The 20,395-nt window shown below is 38.2% G+C and overlaps 3 protein-coding genes across 4 annotated transcripts in view; 2 read left to right on the forward strand and 1 right to left on the reverse strand.

The window, feature by feature from the left end:
• The first annotated feature begins 465 nt into the window (after positions 1 to 465).
• LOC127422359 (UDP-N-acetylhexosamine pyrophosphorylase-like protein 1) lies at positions 466 to 9,357 on the forward strand. Its single transcript, XM_051665821.1, has 6 exons — positions 466 to 1,261; positions 1,969 to 2,150; positions 2,288 to 2,463; positions 2,716 to 2,888; positions 3,845 to 4,038; positions 6,622 to 9,357. Exons 1-5 carry the CDS (start codon positions 1,163 to 1,165, stop codon positions 4,022 to 4,024), a joined length of 810 nt encoding a protein of 269 aa, XP_051521781.1. The 5' UTR covers positions 466 to 1,162; the 3' UTR covers positions 4,025 to 4,038; positions 6,622 to 9,357.
• Positions 9,358 to 9,471: 114 nt separating this feature from the next.
• LOC127422349 (palmitoyltransferase ZDHHC12-B) lies at positions 9,472 to 18,607 on the forward strand. Its single transcript, XM_051665811.1, has 5 exons — positions 9,472 to 9,896; positions 13,991 to 14,130; positions 14,242 to 14,334; positions 14,403 to 14,569; positions 17,185 to 18,607. Exons 1-5 carry the CDS (start codon positions 9,800 to 9,802, stop codon positions 17,498 to 17,500), a joined length of 813 nt encoding a protein of 270 aa, XP_051521771.1. The 5' UTR covers positions 9,472 to 9,799; the 3' UTR covers positions 17,501 to 18,607.
• The window catches only part of LOC127422053 (serine/threonine-protein kinase N2-like), a 35,330-nt gene continuing 33,539 nt past the window's right edge, over positions 18,605 to 20,395 (reverse strand). For both annotated transcript variants that reach the window (XM_051665405.1, XM_051665396.1), the window contains exon 22: positions 18,605 to 20,169. In XM_051665405.1, coding sequence (XP_051521365.1) covers positions 19,969 to 20,169 — 201 coding nt within the window. In that variant the 3' untranslated portion in view covers positions 18,605 to 19,968. The remainder of the gene's footprint in view (positions 20,170 to 20,395) is intronic.

Raw genomic sequence — 20,395 nt, forward strand, 5'->3', positions numbered from 1 at the left:
ACAAATGCAACCTCCGGTGGACGCAGGCTGCATGCTAGGTAGGACGCCTCCTTTGAAGGCTACAGTATACTGAGCATCCTCCTTTAAACAAGCCTCGTTTAAATGAGACTGCCTTCGTAGGACAAACGGAAACAGAATGTAACATGGTTGCTATGACAGCACGCCACTATTTAACAAGCGCCAGCGCTTTGAGTGAGCAGGGAACAGAGTCCCTCTGGAAGGGAACTTATGAGGTCAATTTTAGGACCGTTATAATGATGAAAAGAGAAAAGAAAATAGATTTTACAAGTGTACTTTTAGTCTAATACTTTATTTTAATTATATATTAATATAATTATACATATTATATACTCTGCACCCATCTGCTGAGGTACTTCAACTTGGGAATTAACATTACTTGCGTTTGAACATCATATTTACATTTAGACATTTCCGTTGATGCAAAGAATTGTGGGATGTGAGTGCCCACGAAGGATACACCTCATGCATCCTCCGAATTCCTGTTGAAGAAGGTTGCATTCGAAGTATCCTACTCGCTTTTCTGAAACGAGACCGCCTCGAAGACGTATGCGGCCGACAAATGCGACCTCAGGAGGACGCAGCCTTCCAAACGAGACACAGCCATTGACTAAATGTTAGAACCGCTTGCCATACTGTGAGCTAAACTGAACGCGGTTACGATGTCCAAAATACTATCTAGGACTAGGTAGACAGCTCACTAGGACTTTAGACACAGCCACAGTGTGCTTAATGGGAGTTCCGAAATGAATCGTTTAAACTAAAAATGCATTCACAGTAGTTGTTTTGTCGTTTGACCTATTTAATGCAGCTCCGGCTATGTTTATTTTACAAACCGCACATCGACCACGAGTTGCAGGCAGTGCAAAACAGGATAGGGGCTCAGCAAATGAGAGTCGACTCGGGGTTTGTTGTTGACAGGTCATATTTTGTGTTCATATTATATTATATTGTATTTTCCAGTAAAGAAAAATGTTGTCATTCGAAGAAGCTAAATCGAGGTTAGAAAGTGCAGGACAGAGCCATGTTTTACAGTTCTGGGCCGAGCTTCCTGAGGAAGAAAGAGATTCGCTTCTGGATCAGCTAGAGCCTTAAGAGTTACTCCGGCACTGACGGGCTGCTGCAAGCCGACATTCGAGTGCTGATGGTCGGCTTGACGCCCAGATGGAGCCCATTCCTCCATAGTTCATTTGAAGTGTGCGTAAAAGTGACAAAGAAACACTTCAGATTCGGGGCGATGAAGGTACAGTGGCAAAAACTTGTTTTAGATGTTAAAAATAATATAGAGCAGGGAAGTATTTATTGATTTTTGTACTTTGGCCAAAAGTAACAGGACATTTAAAGGATTGTTCACTCTCTGTAAAATTCTCTCATCATTTACTCACCCTCATGCCATCCCAGATATGTGTGACTTTCTTTCTTTTGCTGAACACAAACGAAATTCTTTGGAAGAATATCTCAGCTCTGTAGGTCCATACAATGCAAGTGAATGCTGACTAGACCTTTCAAGCTCCAAAAATCACAAAGGCAGCATTAAAGTAATCCATATGACTCCTGTGGTTAAATCTGTCTTCAGAAGCAATAATAATAGGTGTGGGTGAGAAACAGATCAATATTTAAGTCCTTTTTTACCATTTACTATAAATGTATATAATTTATAGTAAAATAAATCAATAATTGAAATATTGATCTTTTTCTCACCCAAAGTGATTATCGCTTCAGAAGACATATTTAACCACTTTTGTCCAAGTCTTTTGGATAACTTTTATGCTGACTTCATGAAATATTCTTCTAAAAATCTTCTTTTGTGTTCTGCAGAAGAAACTCATATACATCTGAGATGCCATGACAGTGAGTAAATGTAAATTTTTTTGGTGAACAATCCCTTTAATGACTTATATTACTATATAAAAGACATGAAACTTTTAACCATTAACCCACCTTCTTTAGGATTGTGACAGATTTCACAAGATGGGCTGTTCTGCTGTTAACTGGTGGTCAGGGGACTCTACTTGGGGTTTCATACCCCAAGGAAATGTACAATGTTGGGCTTCCAAGTGGGAAAACCCTGTACCAAATCCAGGCAGAGCGTATCCAGAAGGTGCAAGAGCTGGCAAATCTGAAACATGGCTGTAGGTGCACAATAGCATGGCGAGGTTCTTTTAGTTGCATGGTAAATTGCAGTTCAAATGAATTAGTTCATGAACAACCTTTTCCATAAGCAAGAGAGAGAGAGAAAGAAACATACATTGCCTGCTCTTGTCAACAGGTACATGATGACCAGTGAGTTCACCCTGGGTCCCACAGAGAAGTTCTTCAAAGACAATGGCTACTTTGGTCTTAGTCCAACCAACATGATCATGTTTGAGCAGAGGAAGATACCAGCCGTGGACTTTGGTAGAAAGATCATCATGGAAAAGAAGAACAAAATTGCTATGGCACCAGGTCAGAGACAGTTTATTGCCTTTTTTAATCAGTTGCTCCCTTTGGAAGGACAACTTTAACAACAACAAAAAAAATCATGCTAAATTTTCAGCAGGGATGCCTCAAGGAGCTACACTTTCAAGTAGTTCATTGATATGTTGCATATTGTCATCATACAACAACAGGCATTCATCAATAATCAAATCAATATAATTTTTAGCAGATTCTATAAGAAAACTAACTGATGCATCTCCATGTCTGTGGCCTCTTCAGATGGAAATGGTGGTCTTTATCGTGCCCTAGTGGACAACAAGATTCTAGAGGACATGGAGGGGAGGGGAGTTGATTTTCTTCATGTGTACTGTGTGGACAACAGCTTGGTAAAGATGGCAGACCCAGTCTTCATCGGCTTTTGTGTAAACAAAGGTGCAGACTGTGGTGCCAAGGTGAAAATTAGAAACCATCCCTTATTTTTACCGTTCTTATTTGAGTAACAGTTTTGCATAATTTTGGAAGGCTTGTTTGGTTTTCAGCCAGACTAGACTAGTAATGTCAATAGAGAAGTCTGAACATTCATTAGAGAGATGATACATTTTGATGCATTAATTCTTCTCCTTTGCTTCTGTTCCTTGAACCTGTTAAACTATTACACAGACATTTGGAAATTAAAACTCCAAGAGATGATCTTTTACTTAAAGGGATAGTTCACCCAAAAATGAAAATTCTCTCATCATTTACTCACCCTCATGCCATCCTAAATGTATATGACTTTCTTTCTTCTGCAGAACAAAAACAAAGATTTTTGGAAGAATGTCTCAGCTTTGTGGGTCCATATAATGCAAGTGAATGGTGACCAGATTTTTGAAGCTCCAAAAAAACAAAGAAAGGCAGCATAAAGTAATCCATATGATTACAGTGGTTGAATCCAAGTCTTCTGAGGCTATCTAATCGATTTTGTGTGAGAACATACCAAAATATAACTCCTTTCTCGCTATAAATCTTGACTTGTGGATTACCTTTATGCTGCCTTTATGTGGTTTTCGGAGCTTCAAAATTTTGGTCACCATTCACTTGCATTGTATGGAGAGAGCTGAGATACTCTTCTAAAAATCTTTGTGTTCTGCAGAAGAAAGTAAGTCATACGCATCTGGGATGGCATTACAGTGAGTAAATGATGTGACAATTTAAATTTTTGGTTGAACTATTTATTCCTTTCAGTACAATGATATCCTTAAATAGGGACCCTGATTCTTACATCCATGTGGTCCCTCTTTATAGAGAGATATTATCATATAAATGCACAAAAAATGTGCTAGATTTTTCCCTCAAGAAATGGGATGTTTTATTTCTTGTAATTATTTGCCAAATAAAAGCTGAACTGCTTTGTCTTCATTGTTGTTAGGTGGTGGATAAGGCCTATCCTGCAGAGCCTGTTGGAGTGGTGTGCGGTGTAGACAGGCTGTATCAGGTGATAGAGTACAGCAAGATCCAACCAGAGACTGTGGAACTGAGAGGCCCAGGATTAGAGCTCCTGTTCAGCACTGAAAATATCTGCAACCACTTCTTTAATAGAGAATTCTGAAAAGAAGTGGCGGAGTATGTGGCCGACAAGCTTTTTCAATTTTAATATACAAGGGTGGCCCCAAAAAAACGGGGCTGCTTTGTTTAATTGCTCATATCTAAAAAATGCATAAAGGTGTTTGCACGAATTTTGCCGTACTTCTACGACTTTTTGCCCCGAACACATACAGGTGCATCTCAATAAATTAGAATGTCGTGGAAAAGTTCATTTATTTCAGTAATTCAACTCAAATTGTGAAACTCATGTATTAAATAAATTCAATGCACACAGACTGAAGTAGTTTAAGTCTTTGGTTCTTTTAATTGTGATGATTTTGGCTCACATTTAACAAAAACCCACCAATTCACTATCTCAAAAAATTAGAATATGGTGACATGCCAATGAGCTAATCAGCTCAAAACACCTGCAAAGGTTTATTGAGCCTTCAAAATGGTCTCTCAGTTTGGTTCACTAGGCTACACAATCATGGGGAAGACTGCTGATCTGACAGTTGTCCAGAAGACAATCATTGACACCCTTCACAAGGAGGGTAAGCCACAAACATTCATTGCCAAAGAAGCTGGCTGTTCACAGAGTGCTGTATCCAAGCAATGTTAACAGAAAGTTGAGTGGAAGGAAAAAGTGTGGAAGGAAAAAGATGCACAACCAACCGAGAGAACTGCAGCCTTATGAGGATTGTCAAGCAAAATCGATTCAAGAATTTGGGTGAACTTCACAAGGAATGGACTGAGGCTGAGGTCAAGGTATCAAGAGCCACCACACACAGACGTGTCAAGGAATTTGGCTACAGTTGTCGTATTCCTCTTGTTAAGCCACTCCTGAACCACAGACAATGTCAGAGGCGTCTTACCTGGGCTAAGGAGAAGAACTGGACTGTTGCCCAGTGGTCCAAAGTCCTCTTTTCAGATGAGAGCAAGTTTTGTATTTCATTTGGAAACCAAGGTCCTAGAGTCTGGAGGAAGGGTGGAAAAGCTCATAGCCCAAGTTGCTTGAAGTCCCGTGTTAAGTTTCCACAGTCTGTGATGATTTGGGGTGCAATGTCATCTGCTGGTGTTGGTCCATTGTGTTTTTTGAAAACCAAAGTCACTGAACCCGTTTACCAGAAATTTTGGAGCACTTCATGCTTCCTTCTGCTGAAAGATGCTGATTTCATTTTCCAGCAGGATTTGGCACCTGCCCACACTGCCAAAAGCACCAAAAGTTGGTTAAATGACAATGGTGTTGGTGTGTTTGACTGGCCAGCAAAGTCACCAGACCTGAACCCATAGAATAGAGAATCTATGGGGTATTGTCAAGAGGAAAATGAGAAACGAGACCAAAAAATGCAGATGAGCTGAAGGCCACTGTCAAAGAAACCTGGGCTTCCATACCACCTCAGCAGTGCCACAAACTGATCACCTCCATGCCACGCCGAATTGAGGCAGTAATTAAAGCAAAAGGAGCCCCTACCAAGTATTGAGTACATATACAGTAAATGAACATACTTTCCAGAAGGCCAACAATTCACTAAAAATGTTTTTTTTATTGGTCTTATGATGTATTCTAATTTTTTGAGATAGTGAATTGGTGGGTTTTTGTTAAATGTGAGCGAAAATCATCACAATTAAAAGAACCAAAGACTTAAACTACTTCAGTCTGTGTGCATTGAATTTATTTAATACACGAGTTTCACAATTTGAGTTGAATTACTGAAATAAATGAACTTTTCCATGACATTCTAATTTATTGAGATGCACCTGTATGTGAACTTTATTTTCATCAATTGCACAAAATAAAGTGCTGCCATCTGGAGATGCACATGGGCTGTAATAATAGACAAATTTCTTTCACGCAGAAACCATTCAAAACTTACATAAAGCAAAGTCAACAGTCCACAGTTATGCAGTCGAACACACAAAACACAAAACATATAAGCAATTTATTTGAAAGCTGCAACACGCACTGGAGATGACATTGGCATTTGCGGATGCCTTTGTCAATGAACACCTGCGAGAGCTGAAGCCACGACCCCATAATCGTCTGCTTGATGAACTTCAAAAATTAAGACAATTTACTGTTTTAATGAAATGTAAACAACAGAAGTCACTGTGACGTCATCATGAGTAACAACTTTCTACAAATAAATAAGTAAATCATTTAGCTAAGTTTCAATGACAGCAAACTTTGGTGCTTCTATTTCTCCATGTCGCCATGTTTTTTGTCAGGCCGTATTATAATTTTCTCAATGTAAAGGGTCAAATTTTAATGTCCATAAAGTACAGGCTTTACTTTGGTGAGGTTTTGTCACATTAAAAATAAGCCAGATTTTGTAATAGGCTAATATTTTATACAGTAATAACAATGAATAGGGCTCCTTTATTTTCATTGTACTGGTACGAGATTAGTTGTACTTGTTCAATGACAAGGACACCTAATATTTACACGTAACTCAATACGTATACCTGAAAGCACATGGAAATTGCAGTGCTCCCAGAACACCTGGATTTTGTTAAAGAATTACCAATGTTTTGACTTATGCTAAGTATCGTAGTAGCACTCAAATGTTTGTAAACACGGCTCGCTGTGTAAAATTATTTTAATACCTTTTTTTCTTACAGAAAGTTTGAAATTCAGCTGAAGCAGCATGTGGTATTAAAGAAAGTGCCATTTGTGGATGACGAGGGAAATCTGGTGAAACCAACCAAGCCCAATGGCATCAAGATGGAGAAATTTGTCTTTGACGTCTTCCAGTTCTCAAAGTGAATTTTACTGTCATGTTTCATTTTGGAATTGCGATAAATTTGGGTATTGCTGTGTCCCTCACCATCTCTTCTTGCTGGTAATTTGTTGCTTTTGAGGTGTTGAGAGAGGAGGAATTCTCACCCTTGAAAAATGCTAATGGGGCGCCTCTGGACACACCAACCACAGCGTGCTGATCCTTGTTTGCACAACATTATTGCTGGGTTTTGGCAGCTGGTGGAAGCTTCCTGGATGAGCAAGATAAACCCATCACTCCAAAACATAGGCGGTAATACAAAATGCCCTTTATGATATCAGAAAGAATTAACGAAATATACCTCCGTTGCTTAAATCCGTGTGAACTACAGTTGCCAGCACAAGTGTGAACATACAGTTCAAGTCAGAAGTTTACATACACCTTAGCCAAACACATTTAAACAATTCCTGACATTTAATCGTAGAAAACATTCCCTGTCTTAGGTCAGTTAGGATCACTATTTTAAGAATGAGAATTGTTAGAATAATAGTAGAGAGAATGATTTATTTCAGCTTTTATTTGTTTCATCACATTCCCAGTTGGTCAGAAGTTTACATTCACTTTGTTAGTATTTGGTAACATTGCCTTTAAATTGTTTAACTTGGGTCAAACGTTTTGGGTAGCCTTCCACAAGCTTCTCACAATACGTTGCTGGAATTTTAGCCCATTCCTCCAGACAGAACTGGTGTAACCGAGTCAGGTTTGTAGGCCTCCTTGCTCGCACACGCTTATTCAGTTCTGCCCACAAATGTTCTATCAGATTGAGGTCAGGGCTTTGTGATGGTCACTCCAATACCTTGACTTTGTTGTCCTTAAGGCATTTGCCACAACTTTGGAGGTATGCTTGGGGTCATTGTCCATTTGGAAGACCCATTTGCGACTGAACTTTAACTTCCTGGCTGATGTCTTGAGATTTTGCATCTAAATATCCACATAATTTTCCATCCTCATGATGCCATCTATTTTGTGAAGTGCACCAGTCCCTCCTGCAGCAAAGCACCCCCACAACATGATGCTGCCACCCCCATGCTTTACGGTTGGGATGGTGTTCTTTGGCTTGCAAGCCTCACCCTTTTTCCTCCAAGCATAATGATGATCATTATGGCCAAACAGTTCAGTTTTGTTTCATCAGACCAGAGGACATTTCTCCAAAAAGATCTTTGTCCCCATGTGCACTTGCAAACTGTAGTCTGGCTATTTTATGGCAGTTTTGGAGCATTGGCTTCTTCCTTGCTGAGCAGCCTTTCAGGTTATGTCGATATAGGACTTGTTTTACTGTGAGTATAGATTCTTGTCAACCTGTTTCCTCCAGCATCTTCACAAGGTCCTTTGCTGTTGTTCTGGGATTGATTTGCACTGTTCGCACCAAACTACGTTCATCTCTAGGAGACAGAATGCGTCTCCTTCCTGAGCGGTATGATAGCTGTGTGGTACCATGGTGTTTATACTTGCGTACTATTGTTTGTACAGATGAACGTGGTACATTTCAGGCGTTTGGAAATTGCTCCCAAGGTTGTACCAATCTTGTGGTGTTCCACAATTTCTTTTTCTGAGGTCTTGGCTGATTTCTTTAGATTTTCCCATGATGTCAAGCAAAGAGGCACTGAGTTTGAAGGTAGGCCTTAAAATACATCCACAGGTACACCTCCAATTCAGTACACCTCCTATCAGAAGCTAATTGCCTAAAGGCTTGACATCATTTTCTGGAATTGTCCAAGCTGCTTAAAGGCACAGTTGACTTAGTATATGTAAACTTCTGACCCACTGGAATTGTGATATAATCAATTAAAAGTGAAACAATCTGCCTGTAAACAATTGTTGGAAAAATTACTTGTGTCATGCACAAAGTAGATGTCCTAAACGACTTGCCAAAACTATAGTTTGCTAATATGAAATCTGTGGGGTAGTTAAATTAGGTTTAATGACTTCAACCTAAGTGTATGTAAACTTCTGACTTCAACTGTATGGAGCATGAATGTTGTCAGTGCAGAGTTCATGTTCTCAGGAGAGAGCTTATGAGACCGCTGTTTCTCTCTCTCTCTCTCTCTCTCTCTCCCCCTTTTTTTTTTTTTTTTCTATTGTACACTTTCTGGCACATTACATTTTCACCCCTGTGTGTATATTACAGGGTCTGTAAAAGCTGCTGCAACAGAAGAACTTTAAGTCCCCCTTTCTTCTTGATGAGAATAAAGCCAAGAATCTTTTGCAAACTACATAGGATTCTCAGTTGGAAATACTATCATATTTAGGCAGATTTTTCAATGCAATGGAAAATGAAGGGGATGTTTACAAATCAGGCATTACGCCAATAAAACATTTGGGCAAAACAGATTGTTTTGTCAGCAATGTATTATGGTAAATATTAAATAGAGAATCCTAACTTTCATTTACAGGGCACAACTAACTTTTTATAAAAACTCATGAATTTTGTATGAGATTTTTGTATCAGTATGGAATGCAGAATATGCCCATTATAGTACACATGATTATATATTAATTTCTATTAGTTTTGTACTTGCCTTTGATTTTGTAATACTTGACAATATCAATAAAATCATAATAGCCCACTTACAGTTCAGACTCAGATAATGTTTTGTCTTGGCTTTGCCTTTGCATCCCAGTTGCCTTCTAAGAGGTCACATGACCGCATCTGACCAATAGGAAACGTGACGTACCTCATTCGCGTTTAACGAGCGGAACGGGATCAACAAGCTTATAGAGCGAAACAAACAGTCTCTAAAACAAGTGCCGCTCTTCGGTTTCATTATAATGCAGTAACCTGCTGCATTGTATGTACAGCATACAAATATCTATGCTAGGCTGATTTGTTGCCGTAAAAATGGTTCATGTTCTGGAATTTATCGTAGGATGCGTAGGAGCTCACTGACAGCTGGGATGTAACAGGGTTTCTTATGAGCTGGCTAACACAGCTAGCTGCCTATAGACATCTATGAGGCTGATGAATTTCATTAGGAGCAAACAGCAGATGCATGCTTAGGTGTAGATAGAAGTATGCTAGAATGTTTAAAAATGTGTTCGGATCAGGATTTTTGGTGAGAACAGCTCATGTCATCTTGACATGGGTTATAACGTTGATTCTCTTCCTCCATGAAACCGGTAAGTGCTCTTAATATCTCTTCATTTTACTATAAGGATATTTCGCCTCCTCTGTAGACTTGTTATTTTATTGAGAAGGCGACTTATGTACAGAAGACTGTTACCCATCTCTATCTGCATCATTCAGCTTTTACCAAAGTTTAGATGATCTATAAATATTATAGAAATCTGCACTGTTCCACTCTGTTGTGTTCTATTCTACTCTATTGTGCTATATTTTGCGCTGCTACATTCTTTTACTCTCTATTATGTTCTATTTTACTCCACTATACTCTGTTACACTTTATTCTACTCTATTGTACTCTATTCTGCACTACTACACTCTGTTCCATCCTATTAAATGATATTCTACTCACTATTCCGTCCTGCTACAATCTCTTTCTCTCTATTATGTTCTATTCTACTCTGTTACACTCTATTCTACTCTGTTGAACTATACTTTTGTTTACTTCGCTCTGTTCCACTTTATTTCTGTTCTATTGTATTGTATTAGGGAATATTCTGCTCTGTTACACACTATTGTACTCTATTTGGCTCTACATCACTGTTTCACTCTGGGTCAGTCGATCAGAAGTGGTGCAATAATTGTAAAGTTGGTTGCTTTTTTTTTTTTCTTGAGTGATTACCTCTGTGTATTGGTATTGCAAATTTTATTTTTATTTTACTTGGTTTAACCATGACGGCCATCTTTGTGTCATGGCACACAACAAATTTTGGTTATACAGCTGTTTATGGAAACCTCAGTATCTCGGCTCATAATGGTCCTAGCTCCTTGGAAAAACTGATCTCTAGAGCACATTACAAGGTACATGAACGTATATAAACATTCTGGACATTCTTGTTCCTTATACTGAGTTCCTTAGGACTTAAGTCCTAATGTAATGCCCAAGATTGCTCAAAGTTCCACTTTTAGGGTCAATTTATTATGGGAAGGGTTCGAGTCTCAGTCTTAATTTTATTTTTAGGGGGTGCCTAGGTAAGTATAGTGTGCATGCAGAATATTTCAGGTTTTGACTTCTCTTATTTTGTAAAAAAAAAAATTATGGGGGGTGAGAGTACAATTTTTAAAAATTCTCCTCAGTTTCAGATTGAATATCTCTGGTGGGGGACCAGATAAGAACCTGAAATTTTCACAGAAATAAGTACTCTATAGGATACATTCTCTCCCACTCTATTATGTTCTATTCCACTCTACTATACACTTTATTCTACTCACTATACTCTATTCCATTCTGCTGCACTCTCTTCCACTCTATTGTGTTCTATTCTACTCTGCTCTGTTACACTCTATTCTACTCTATTTTTGTTTACTACACTCTGTTCCACTCTATTATGTTCTGTTCTATTGTATTAGGCTATAATCTGCTCTTTTACACTCTATTATACTCTATTCTGCACTATTACGCTGTTCCACCCTATTATGTTCAATTCTACTCACTACTATATACTGGCTACACTCTCTTCCACTCTATCACAGTTGAAGTCAGAAGTTTACATACAATTAGGTTGAAGTCATTAAAATGTATTTTTTAACCACTCCACAGATTTCATATTAGCAAACTATAGATTTGGCAAGTCGTTTAGGACATCTACTTTGTGCATGACACAAGTAATTTTTCCAACAATTGTTTACAGGCAGATTGTTTCACTTTTAATTGACTATCACAATTCCAGTGGGTCAGAAGTTTACATACACTAAGTTAACTGTACCTTTAAGCAGCTTGGAAAATTCCAGAAAATGATGTCAGTTAGCCAGTTAGATTTTGATAGGCTTATTGGCTAATTGGAGTCAATTGGAGGTGCACCTGTGGATGTATTTTAAGGCCTACCTTCAAACTCAGTGTCTCTTTGCTTGACATGGGAAAATCAAAAGAAATCAGCCAAGACCTCAGAAAAAAAGTCAGGTTCATCCTTGGGAGCAATTTCCAAATTCCTGAAGGTACCACATCATCTGTACAAACAATAGTATGCAAGTATAAACACCATGGGACCACGCAGTCATCATACCGCACAGGAAGGAGACGCATTCTGTCTCCTTGAGATTAACATAGTTTGGTGCGAAAAGTGCAAATCAATCCCAGAACAACAGTGAAGGACCTTGTGAAGATGCTGGAGGAAACAGGTAGACAAGTATCTATATTCACAGTAAAACAAGTCCTATATCGACATAATCTGAAAGGCTGCTCAGCAAGGAAGAAGCCAATGCTCCAAAACTGCCATAAAATAGCCAGACTACAGTTTGCAAGTGCACATGGGGACAAAGATCTTACTTTTTGGAGAAATGTCCTCTGGTCTGATGAAACAAAACTGAACTGTTTGGCCATAATGATCATCGTTATGCTTGGAGGAAAAAGGGTGAGACTTGCAAGCCAAAGTACACCATCCCAACCGTGAATCATGGGGGTGGCAGCAGCATGTTGTGGGGGTGCTTTGCTGCAGGAGGGACTGGTGCACTTCACAAAATAGATGGCATCATGAGGAAGGAATATTATGTGGATATATTGAAGCAAAATCTCAAGACATCAGCCAGGAAGTTAAAGTTCGGTCGCAACTGGGTCTTTCAAATGGACAATGACCCCAAGCATACCTCCAAAGTTGTGGCAAAATGGCTTAAGGACAACAAAGTCAAGGTATTGGAGTGGCCATCACAAAGCGCTGACCTCAATCCGATAGTAAATTTGTGGGCAGAATTGAAAAAGCCTGTGCGAGCAAGGAGGCCTACAAACCTGCCTCAGTTACACCAGTTCTGTCTGGAGGAATGGGCTAAAATTCCAGCAACTTATTGTGAGAAGCTTGTGGAAGGCTACCCAAAACGTTTGACCCAAGTTAAACAATTTAAAGGCAATGCTACCAAATATTAACAAATTGTATGTGAACTTCTGACCCACTGGGAATGTGATGAAAGAAATAAAAGCTGAAATAAATCATTCTCTCTACTATTATTCTGACATTTCACATTCTTAAAATAGTGATCCTAACTGACCTAAGACAGGGAATGTTTTCTACGATTAAATGTCAGGAATTGTGAAAAACTGAGTTTAAAAGTATTTGGCTAAGGTGTATGTAAACTTCTGACTTCAACTGTTTGTTGTGTTCTACCCTACTCTGCTCTGTTACACTCTACACTACTCTATTGTACTATATTTTGGTTTACTTCACTCTGTTCTACTCTACTAGGCTGTATTCTGCTCTGCTTCACTCTGTTCTGCTCTTTTTGGCTCTACAACGTTTCACTCTATTATGTTCTATTCTACTCTAGTCTATTCTTTATTTGTTACTTTATTGTACTCTATTCTGCACTACTACACTTTGATCCATCTATTATGTTCTATTTTACTCTACTATATTCTGCTCTGCTTTATTTTTCTCTACTACACTCTGTTCCAATATAGTATGTTCTATTCTTCTCTGTTACACTCTATTCTACTCTTTTGTACTATATTTTGGTCTACTTCACTCTATTCCAATCTTATATTCTGTTCTGCTCTACTAGGCTATATTCTGCTCTGTTACACTCTATTCTACTCTAATTGGCTGTACAACACTGTTTTACTCTTATGTTCCATTCTACTCTAGTCTATTCTGCTTACTTCATTCTATTTTATTGTGCTCTTTTTGGCTCTACAACACTCTGTTCCACTTTATTGTGTTCAGTTCAACTCACTATACTCTATTTTGCACTACTACACTGTTAGACTCTATTGTGTTCTATTCTACTCTACAATATTCTTCTCTGTTCCGCTCTGTTACTTTATTCTACTCGGCTCTACAACACTCTGTTCCACTCTATTGTTCAATTCTTCTCATTATACTCTATTCTGCACAGCTACACTCTGTTCTATTTTATTCTATTCTTCTATACTCTTATCTGTTCTTTACTTCTACACTCTGTTCCACTTAAGTGTTTTATTCTACTCTACTATAATCAATTCTGCTGTATTACACTCTGTTCCACTCTATTTTATCATATTATACTCTACAATACTCTTATGCTTTACTGCCCTCTGTTCTATTATAATATATTCTACTATCTTTTACTACACTGTTCCACAATTGTATTCTATTCTACCCTGCCATATTCCGTATTCACACAGACCTCCGCAAAAAGGAGGAGACTGGGGAGCTCACATTGCCAGTTCTCTTTGTCCTGCTGGTCCTGGTGTCCGTGTTGCTGTACTTTGCAGTCTCACTTATGGATCCCGGTTTTGTCCATTCTGATGACTGCGATTTGCAGGTCAGTTAATAGATACTATATACAGGCACCATCTCATCAGTGGTCATTGCATATTTACCTGTAGTCTGACTGAAGTCTGCTTTTACACCTGTACATTTCACTGTATTTTAGTTTACACTTGGTATCACAGAGGAGACACAGGATATGATTCCTCAGACCACCAAGTCCTTACGTGTGCGGCGCTGTGGCCACTGCTTGGTACAGGTGCGTTGTTGTTCCTGATATCATTAAGATGCACTACAGTTATAATTTACTCTCTTTCTTTAAAATAGCAACCCATGAGATCCAAACACTGCCAGACCTGTCAGCACTGCGTGCGTCGTTATGATCATCACTGCCCCTGGATAGAGAACTGTGTGGGGGAAAGGAACCATCGCTGGTTTGTGCTTTATCTGGCTGTTCAGCTTATTGTCCTACTTTGGGGACTGTACATGGCCTGGTGAGTAATCATATGTTAAGTATGATGTAGTTATATATGTAAATATACATTTATATATATAAAATACACACACGTACTGTATATAAACTGGCGACCAAAAGTTTGGAATAATGTACAGATTATGCAGTTTCGGAAGGAAATTGGTACTTTACTTCACCAAAGTGGCATTCAGCTGATCACAAAGTATAATCAGGACATTGATGATGTAAAAAACAGCGCCATCACTATTTGAAAAAGGTCATTTTTGATCAAATCTAGACAGGCCCCATTTCCAGCAGCCATCACTCCAACACCTTATCCTTGAGTAATCATGCTAAATTGCTAATTTGGCACTAGAAAATCACTTGCCATTATATAAAAAACATTTGAAAGTTATTTGGTTCATTAAATGAAGCTTAACATTGTCTTTGTGTTTGTTTTTGAGTTGCCACAGTATGCAATAGACTGGCATGTCTTAAGGTCAATATTAGGTCAAAAATGGCAAAAACTGAAACAGCTTTCTCTAGAAACTTGTCAGCCAATCATTGTTTTGAGGAATGAAGGTTATTCAATGCTTGAAATTGCCAAGAAACAAACAAAATAAAACCCCTGAAGATTTCATTCAAAGTTGTACACAACAGTCTTCAGTGACAAAGGACAACTGGCTCTAACAAGGACAGAAAGAGATGTGGAAGGCCAGATGTACAACTAAACAAGAGGATAAGTACATCAGAGTCTCTAGTTTGAGAAATAGATGCCTCACATGTCCTCAGCTGACAGCTTCATTGAATTCTACCTGCTCAACACCAGTTTCATTTTCCGTATGCAGAACTGGATTTTTTTTTTTTTTGTGGCACCATTCTGAGACAACTCTAGAGACTCCAGGAGATCAGCAGTTACAGAAATACTCAAACTAGCCATATATACAGCTCTGGAAAGAATTAAGAGATCACTGCAAAATTATCAGTTCCTCTGGATTTACTATATATAGATATGTGTTTGAGTAAAATTATATTTTTGTTTTATTCCAGATCTCCGTCTCCAACCGCGCCATTGAGATGATGGTGTCCCAAATTCCAAATAAAAATATTGTCATTTATTTGCAGAAAAATACAACTGGTCAAAATACAAAAAAAAAGGTGCAGTGTTTATAGACCTCGAATAATGCAAAGAAAACAAGTTCATATTCATTTTTATGCACCCCCAGATCATCACCGATCCTCCACCTGGTCATCTAATGGTTAGAACACAGTGTCTCGCACCCACTGTGAAATTTGGTGGAGGATCGGTGATAATCTGGGGATGCTTCAGCAAGGCTGGAATCGGGCAGATTCATCTTTGTGAAGGATGCATGAATCAAGCCAATTACAAGGTTATCCTGGAAGAGAGCTTGCTTCCTTCTGCTCTAACAGTGTTCCCGAACTCTGAGGATTGGTTTTTCCAGCAGGACAATGCTCCATGCCACACAGCCAGGTCAATCAAGGTGTGGTTGGAGGACCACTGGATCAAGACCCTGTCGTGGCCAGCCCAATCTCCAGACCTGAACCCCATTGAAAACCTCTGGAATGTAATCGAGGAAGATGGATGGCCACAAGCCATCAAACAAAGCTGAGCTGCTTGAATTTTTGTGCCAGGAGTGGCATACAGTCACCCAACAGCAATGTGAAAGACTGGCAGAGAGCATGCAAAGACACATGACAACTGTGATTGAAAATCAGGGTTATTCCACCAAATATTGATTTCTGAACTCTTCCTAAGTTAAAACATTAGAATTGTGTTGTTTAAAAATGATATGAACTTGTTTCTTTGCATTATTCGAGGTCTGAAAACACTGTATCTTTTTTGTTATGTTGACCAGTTGTCATTTTCTGCAAATAGATGTTTGAAACGACAATATTTTTATTTGGATTTTGGGAGAAATGTCATCAGTACTTTATAGAATAAGCTGCTGTAACTCTTCACATTGCCTGAAAACACTCCCTAACTGTCATCTGAATCAGTGTTAAATGCAAAACGTGCAAGCCTGAATGGCAGTTAGATTAAATAATAGTTTTGAGATTTGAAACTTCAGCAAATTAAACTTCAGCATTAAATTTATTTTGTATCTGTATTTATAGTGTCTAATAATGGATTGGCAATGTACACTTAAGTTTATCTTGCCAATAAAGCTTGATATAAATTAAATATGCCCATTTGATCCTATTATTAAAAATAGGGAAACAACAGAAGATTTTGCCCAACTTTTAGATACAGCATGTACACTGATTTTATGACATGTAAAAATGTGTCTAATTAACTCTATCCACAAAAAATTTTAACATTTTAAGATGTACATATTTAAATCATTTAAATAATGACTAACCAATTTCTTGCAAGTTCTTTGAGACAAAATAAATATTTTAATGTAGGAGTAATCGTGATTAATCACAGAAAACTGTTCGTGTAAAAATAAATAAAATAGGGAAAAAATATTCTCAATTACTATAATACTACTCAATTACAAGACTCTTATACTGTAATATTGAATACAACATATACTTCCCTCCATCCTAAAGTCTGTTTTACCTGTAAAGATTGACTTCAATTTGAGCTGATAAACACTCCGGTGTTTAAGTCAAATCTCGACTGTTCTACAGGTCAGGCTTCAGTAACGCCCCCACCTGGCAGCTTTGGTTAAGGACCAACGGTGTGCTCCTGGCTGCAGCAGCAGTGGTGGCTGTGTTGTCCTTGACAGTTCTTCTCCTCCTGGGGTCTCACCTGTACCTGGTATCCATAAATACCACCACCTGGGAGTTCATGTCTCGCCACAGAATCTCTTACCTCAAGCACTGCGGTACAGATGAAAACCCCTTTGACCGAGGAACTCTGCGCAACCTCTGGGGCTTCTTCTGCGTGTGGGAACCAGTGGTATGGGAGCATGTGTATTTCAAGCAAGACAATGATCCCATTTAATTCACAATTCCACCTAGAAGTCATAGCTACAGTTACAAATAACCAACTAGATTGAAGTTGATGTTGTAGTGGAAATTGTTCCAACTGTATCTGCAATCCAAAATTTTACCTACACCCTCCTCTGAGTGACCCACTCCATTTTGAAAGTGATTTGAAGTGCATGAATTTTGTAGTTGCATTGATGTTTAACTACTTTAAGTCTTATCAAATAAGTTGGAATTATGTGTGTTTTTATAACAGGTGTTTAGTGTGAATAGATACTTTGCCCAAATAGTACTCTGACAATTTTGCACATTTGAATAGTAAAAGCACAATATCACAACAGTGTTTTAGAGCTGTAATGTGGTTTCCTATTAATGCAATACATTGAGATGATTACTAAGCTACTTGGTTTACTATGCTCCAACTAAATATGTTTAAATTGTATATGCTAATTATTTTAACTATGCTCTTGGCTCTGCTCAATTTTTTGTAAAACACCTAGCTTAGCTGCAGATTGCATGGTTTTATTACATCAACAATGGTTTTGTTCAGATATTGGGTGTTAAAGAACTTGTGAAATACTATGTTATATACATTTTTTTTTTTTTTTTTACAGAAAGTTTTGTGTACAGTTATGCTAGACGCCCCCTTTTAAGATCAATTTCAGACAGGGTAATGAGAATTTGTTGTGAAATAATTTCCTTTAGCATTTTATACATCGGTAGTAATATTACAATATGCTTAATGTGATTTTATACCAGACCAAAACTACCTATTTATCTGGCATCTTGAAGAAAGAGGCATGTGGCATTCCTTTGACTGTTAGATTCTTGTCCTTTTCATATTGCCAGAGCAGAGAAAGACATTTGGTAGTAAATTGAGTACAGTGCAGTCTATATAACAAAGTTAGAATGTCCTCAGTGCAATACATAGTCATAAAAAGCAATAATTATACGTTTTTCATATACAAACGTCTTTATACAGTTCAATTTCTTCAAATCACTTCCATAACATTTGCACAAGTGTTTTAATGTATCGATATTAACGCTGAAATTTCATGTATGATTTGCGCCGCTTTGATCAAAGTTATGCAATTTCAGTATTCAATAAACTGAACAAACATTGGTCACATTGTATTTTATTTCTGAAAATACATTCATTAGCTTCAATTACATTTACTTATATTTTTAATTGTCCTTCATGTGGCTCATTTAAATATTTTAGTGTCTTTTTTGTTCACAGTGTAACTTATCAGTAGTAAACCACATTAGCAATGAAACAATTATGGTCTGATGTACCCAAAAGTAATATAAATACAGACAAACACATTAAAGAATGAACAGTTCGGATATACAGCACTTAATTAGCTTCTATGAATCATGCTCACCATCATGTACATTTCAGAGAGCAAAAACAGTTTAACTGTTAAAATATCAGCTTCGTGAGTTGATGTGCTAACCTTATCATGCTAAGACATTGAGTAGAATATGGTCAGCCTTATTCAACAGTCTTGATGCACATTTATCCCAATGAGAGCTATACAGAGAAAGGCATGACAGAGAGTAATGCACAAGCTGCCATTTAAAGCTGAACAGTCTCAAGACATCTTAAAGAGTTGGATTTGGAAAGGGTGAACTGGTTCAAAAATCATCAAGCAACATTTATCTGGGGCACCAATCCTAAATCAAACCCAGATTAGGGACAACCAGAGATCTAAATTTCCAATTCACACAAATGTGAGGGTTTAACATAAACATACATCACATAGACTTAGCATGGAAAAATTTGTATGATCTAACACAAGTACACACTCTGATAGTTACAGTGTGGAACTTAAGGAGCTTAGGATTCTCTAGCCGTATTTATCATTCAGAAATCCTTCAAAACCGAGCTACAAGAAAACAGCATTTGGGAACAGTTCAAGTATATTTTGGCATCATAGTTAATTGTAACATAAAGACTGTTTCTTTAAACAGCTGAACAGACTGCAACTGACTAAAAACAAAACAACCAACTGACGACTTGTATACATTACATTATTGCAGATGATGGGTCTGAGGTTTAAAACACATATGTCCCAAAAAATAGCATTTTGTACATTTAACTGCATGTATGAAGACAAACCCAGGACAGTGATGGGCAGTTAAAAGCTTAGCAGAACTGAGCTTATTCACAGTGGTGACTGAGCCCTCTCATGCTCAGAGACAGTCGCAGTGTTCTGGTCGTGGCTTATCACGTTTTTTTCTTGGTTTTTAAAGTCCAGCGGTGGTCTGGACTGTCTTTGGAGCTTAAGCACACATCTGCAGCCAGTTTCACAAAAAGCATACAACAGCTTTTAAAGGGTAACATGGGGACAGCTTCACTTGATTTGACTGCATAACTGCAGGGAGGAAGGGAGGGAGAGAGTAATTGTCTAAAGAAGACAGAGTGAAAAGAGGGTAGAGATTTGATATGTCACAACTCCTCCAAGTGTAATCAAGTGGAAGTCAGTGCAGCGTCGAAAAGTCAAAGTCTGCAAAGAACTCCTGCTGCTCAGCTGTGAGGAAGAACGGCGTCTGAGGAGGAGTCAGGATGGGCTTCAGGCGTGTGAACTCCTCGTCAAAGTTACTGACATCCGCTGGGGCTTTAATTGACGGCAGGAAAGGAGGTTTGACTCTTTTAGCCAACAGGGCTTCCCAGTCTATGCCCTGCAGAGAGCAAAAGAGAACAGTGCTCTTTTAATGAGAAGTCTTTAAAGGGATAGTTCACCCCAAAATGGACATTCTTTCATCATTTATTTACCCTCCTTTTGTTCCAAACCCATATGACTTTCTTTCTTTCTTCCATGGAAGACACAAAAGGAGATGTTAGGCAGAATGACAGCCTTAGTCACCATTCACTTTTATTGCATCTTCTTTCCATACAATGAAAATG

The sequence above is a fragment of the Myxocyprinus asiaticus genome, chromosome 3 (assembly GCF_019703515.2).
Source record: "Myxocyprinus asiaticus isolate MX2 ecotype Aquarium Trade chromosome 3, UBuf_Myxa_2, whole genome shotgun sequence".
NCBI lineage: Eukaryota > Metazoa > Chordata > Actinopteri > Cypriniformes > Catostomidae > Myxocyprinus > Myxocyprinus asiaticus.

Coding starts and splice junctions, on each gene's coding strand:
- LOC127422359 (XM_051665821.1), top strand. CDS start 1,163: ATGGTCGGCTTGACGCCCAGATGGAGCCCATTCCTCCATAGTTCATTT. Junction 1,262..1,968: donor TCAGATTCGGGGCGATGAAG/GTACAGTGGCAA, acceptor CACCTTCTTTAG/GATTGTGACAGATTTCACAA. Junction 2,889..3,844: donor GTGCAGACTGTGGTGCCAAG/GTGAAAATTAGA, acceptor CATTGTTGTTAG/GTGGTGGATAAGGCCTATCC.
- LOC127422349 (XM_051665811.1), top strand. CDS start 9,800: ATGTTTAAAAATGTGTTCGGATCAGGATTTTTGGTGAGAACAGCTCAT. Junction 9,897..13,990: donor TCTCTTCCTCCATGAAACCG/GTAAGTGCTCTT, acceptor GTATTCACACAG/ACCTCCGCAAAAAGGAGGAG. Junction 14,335..14,402: donor GTGGCCACTGCTTGGTACAG/GTGCGTTGTTGT, acceptor TCTTTAAAATAG/CAACCCATGAGATCCAAACA.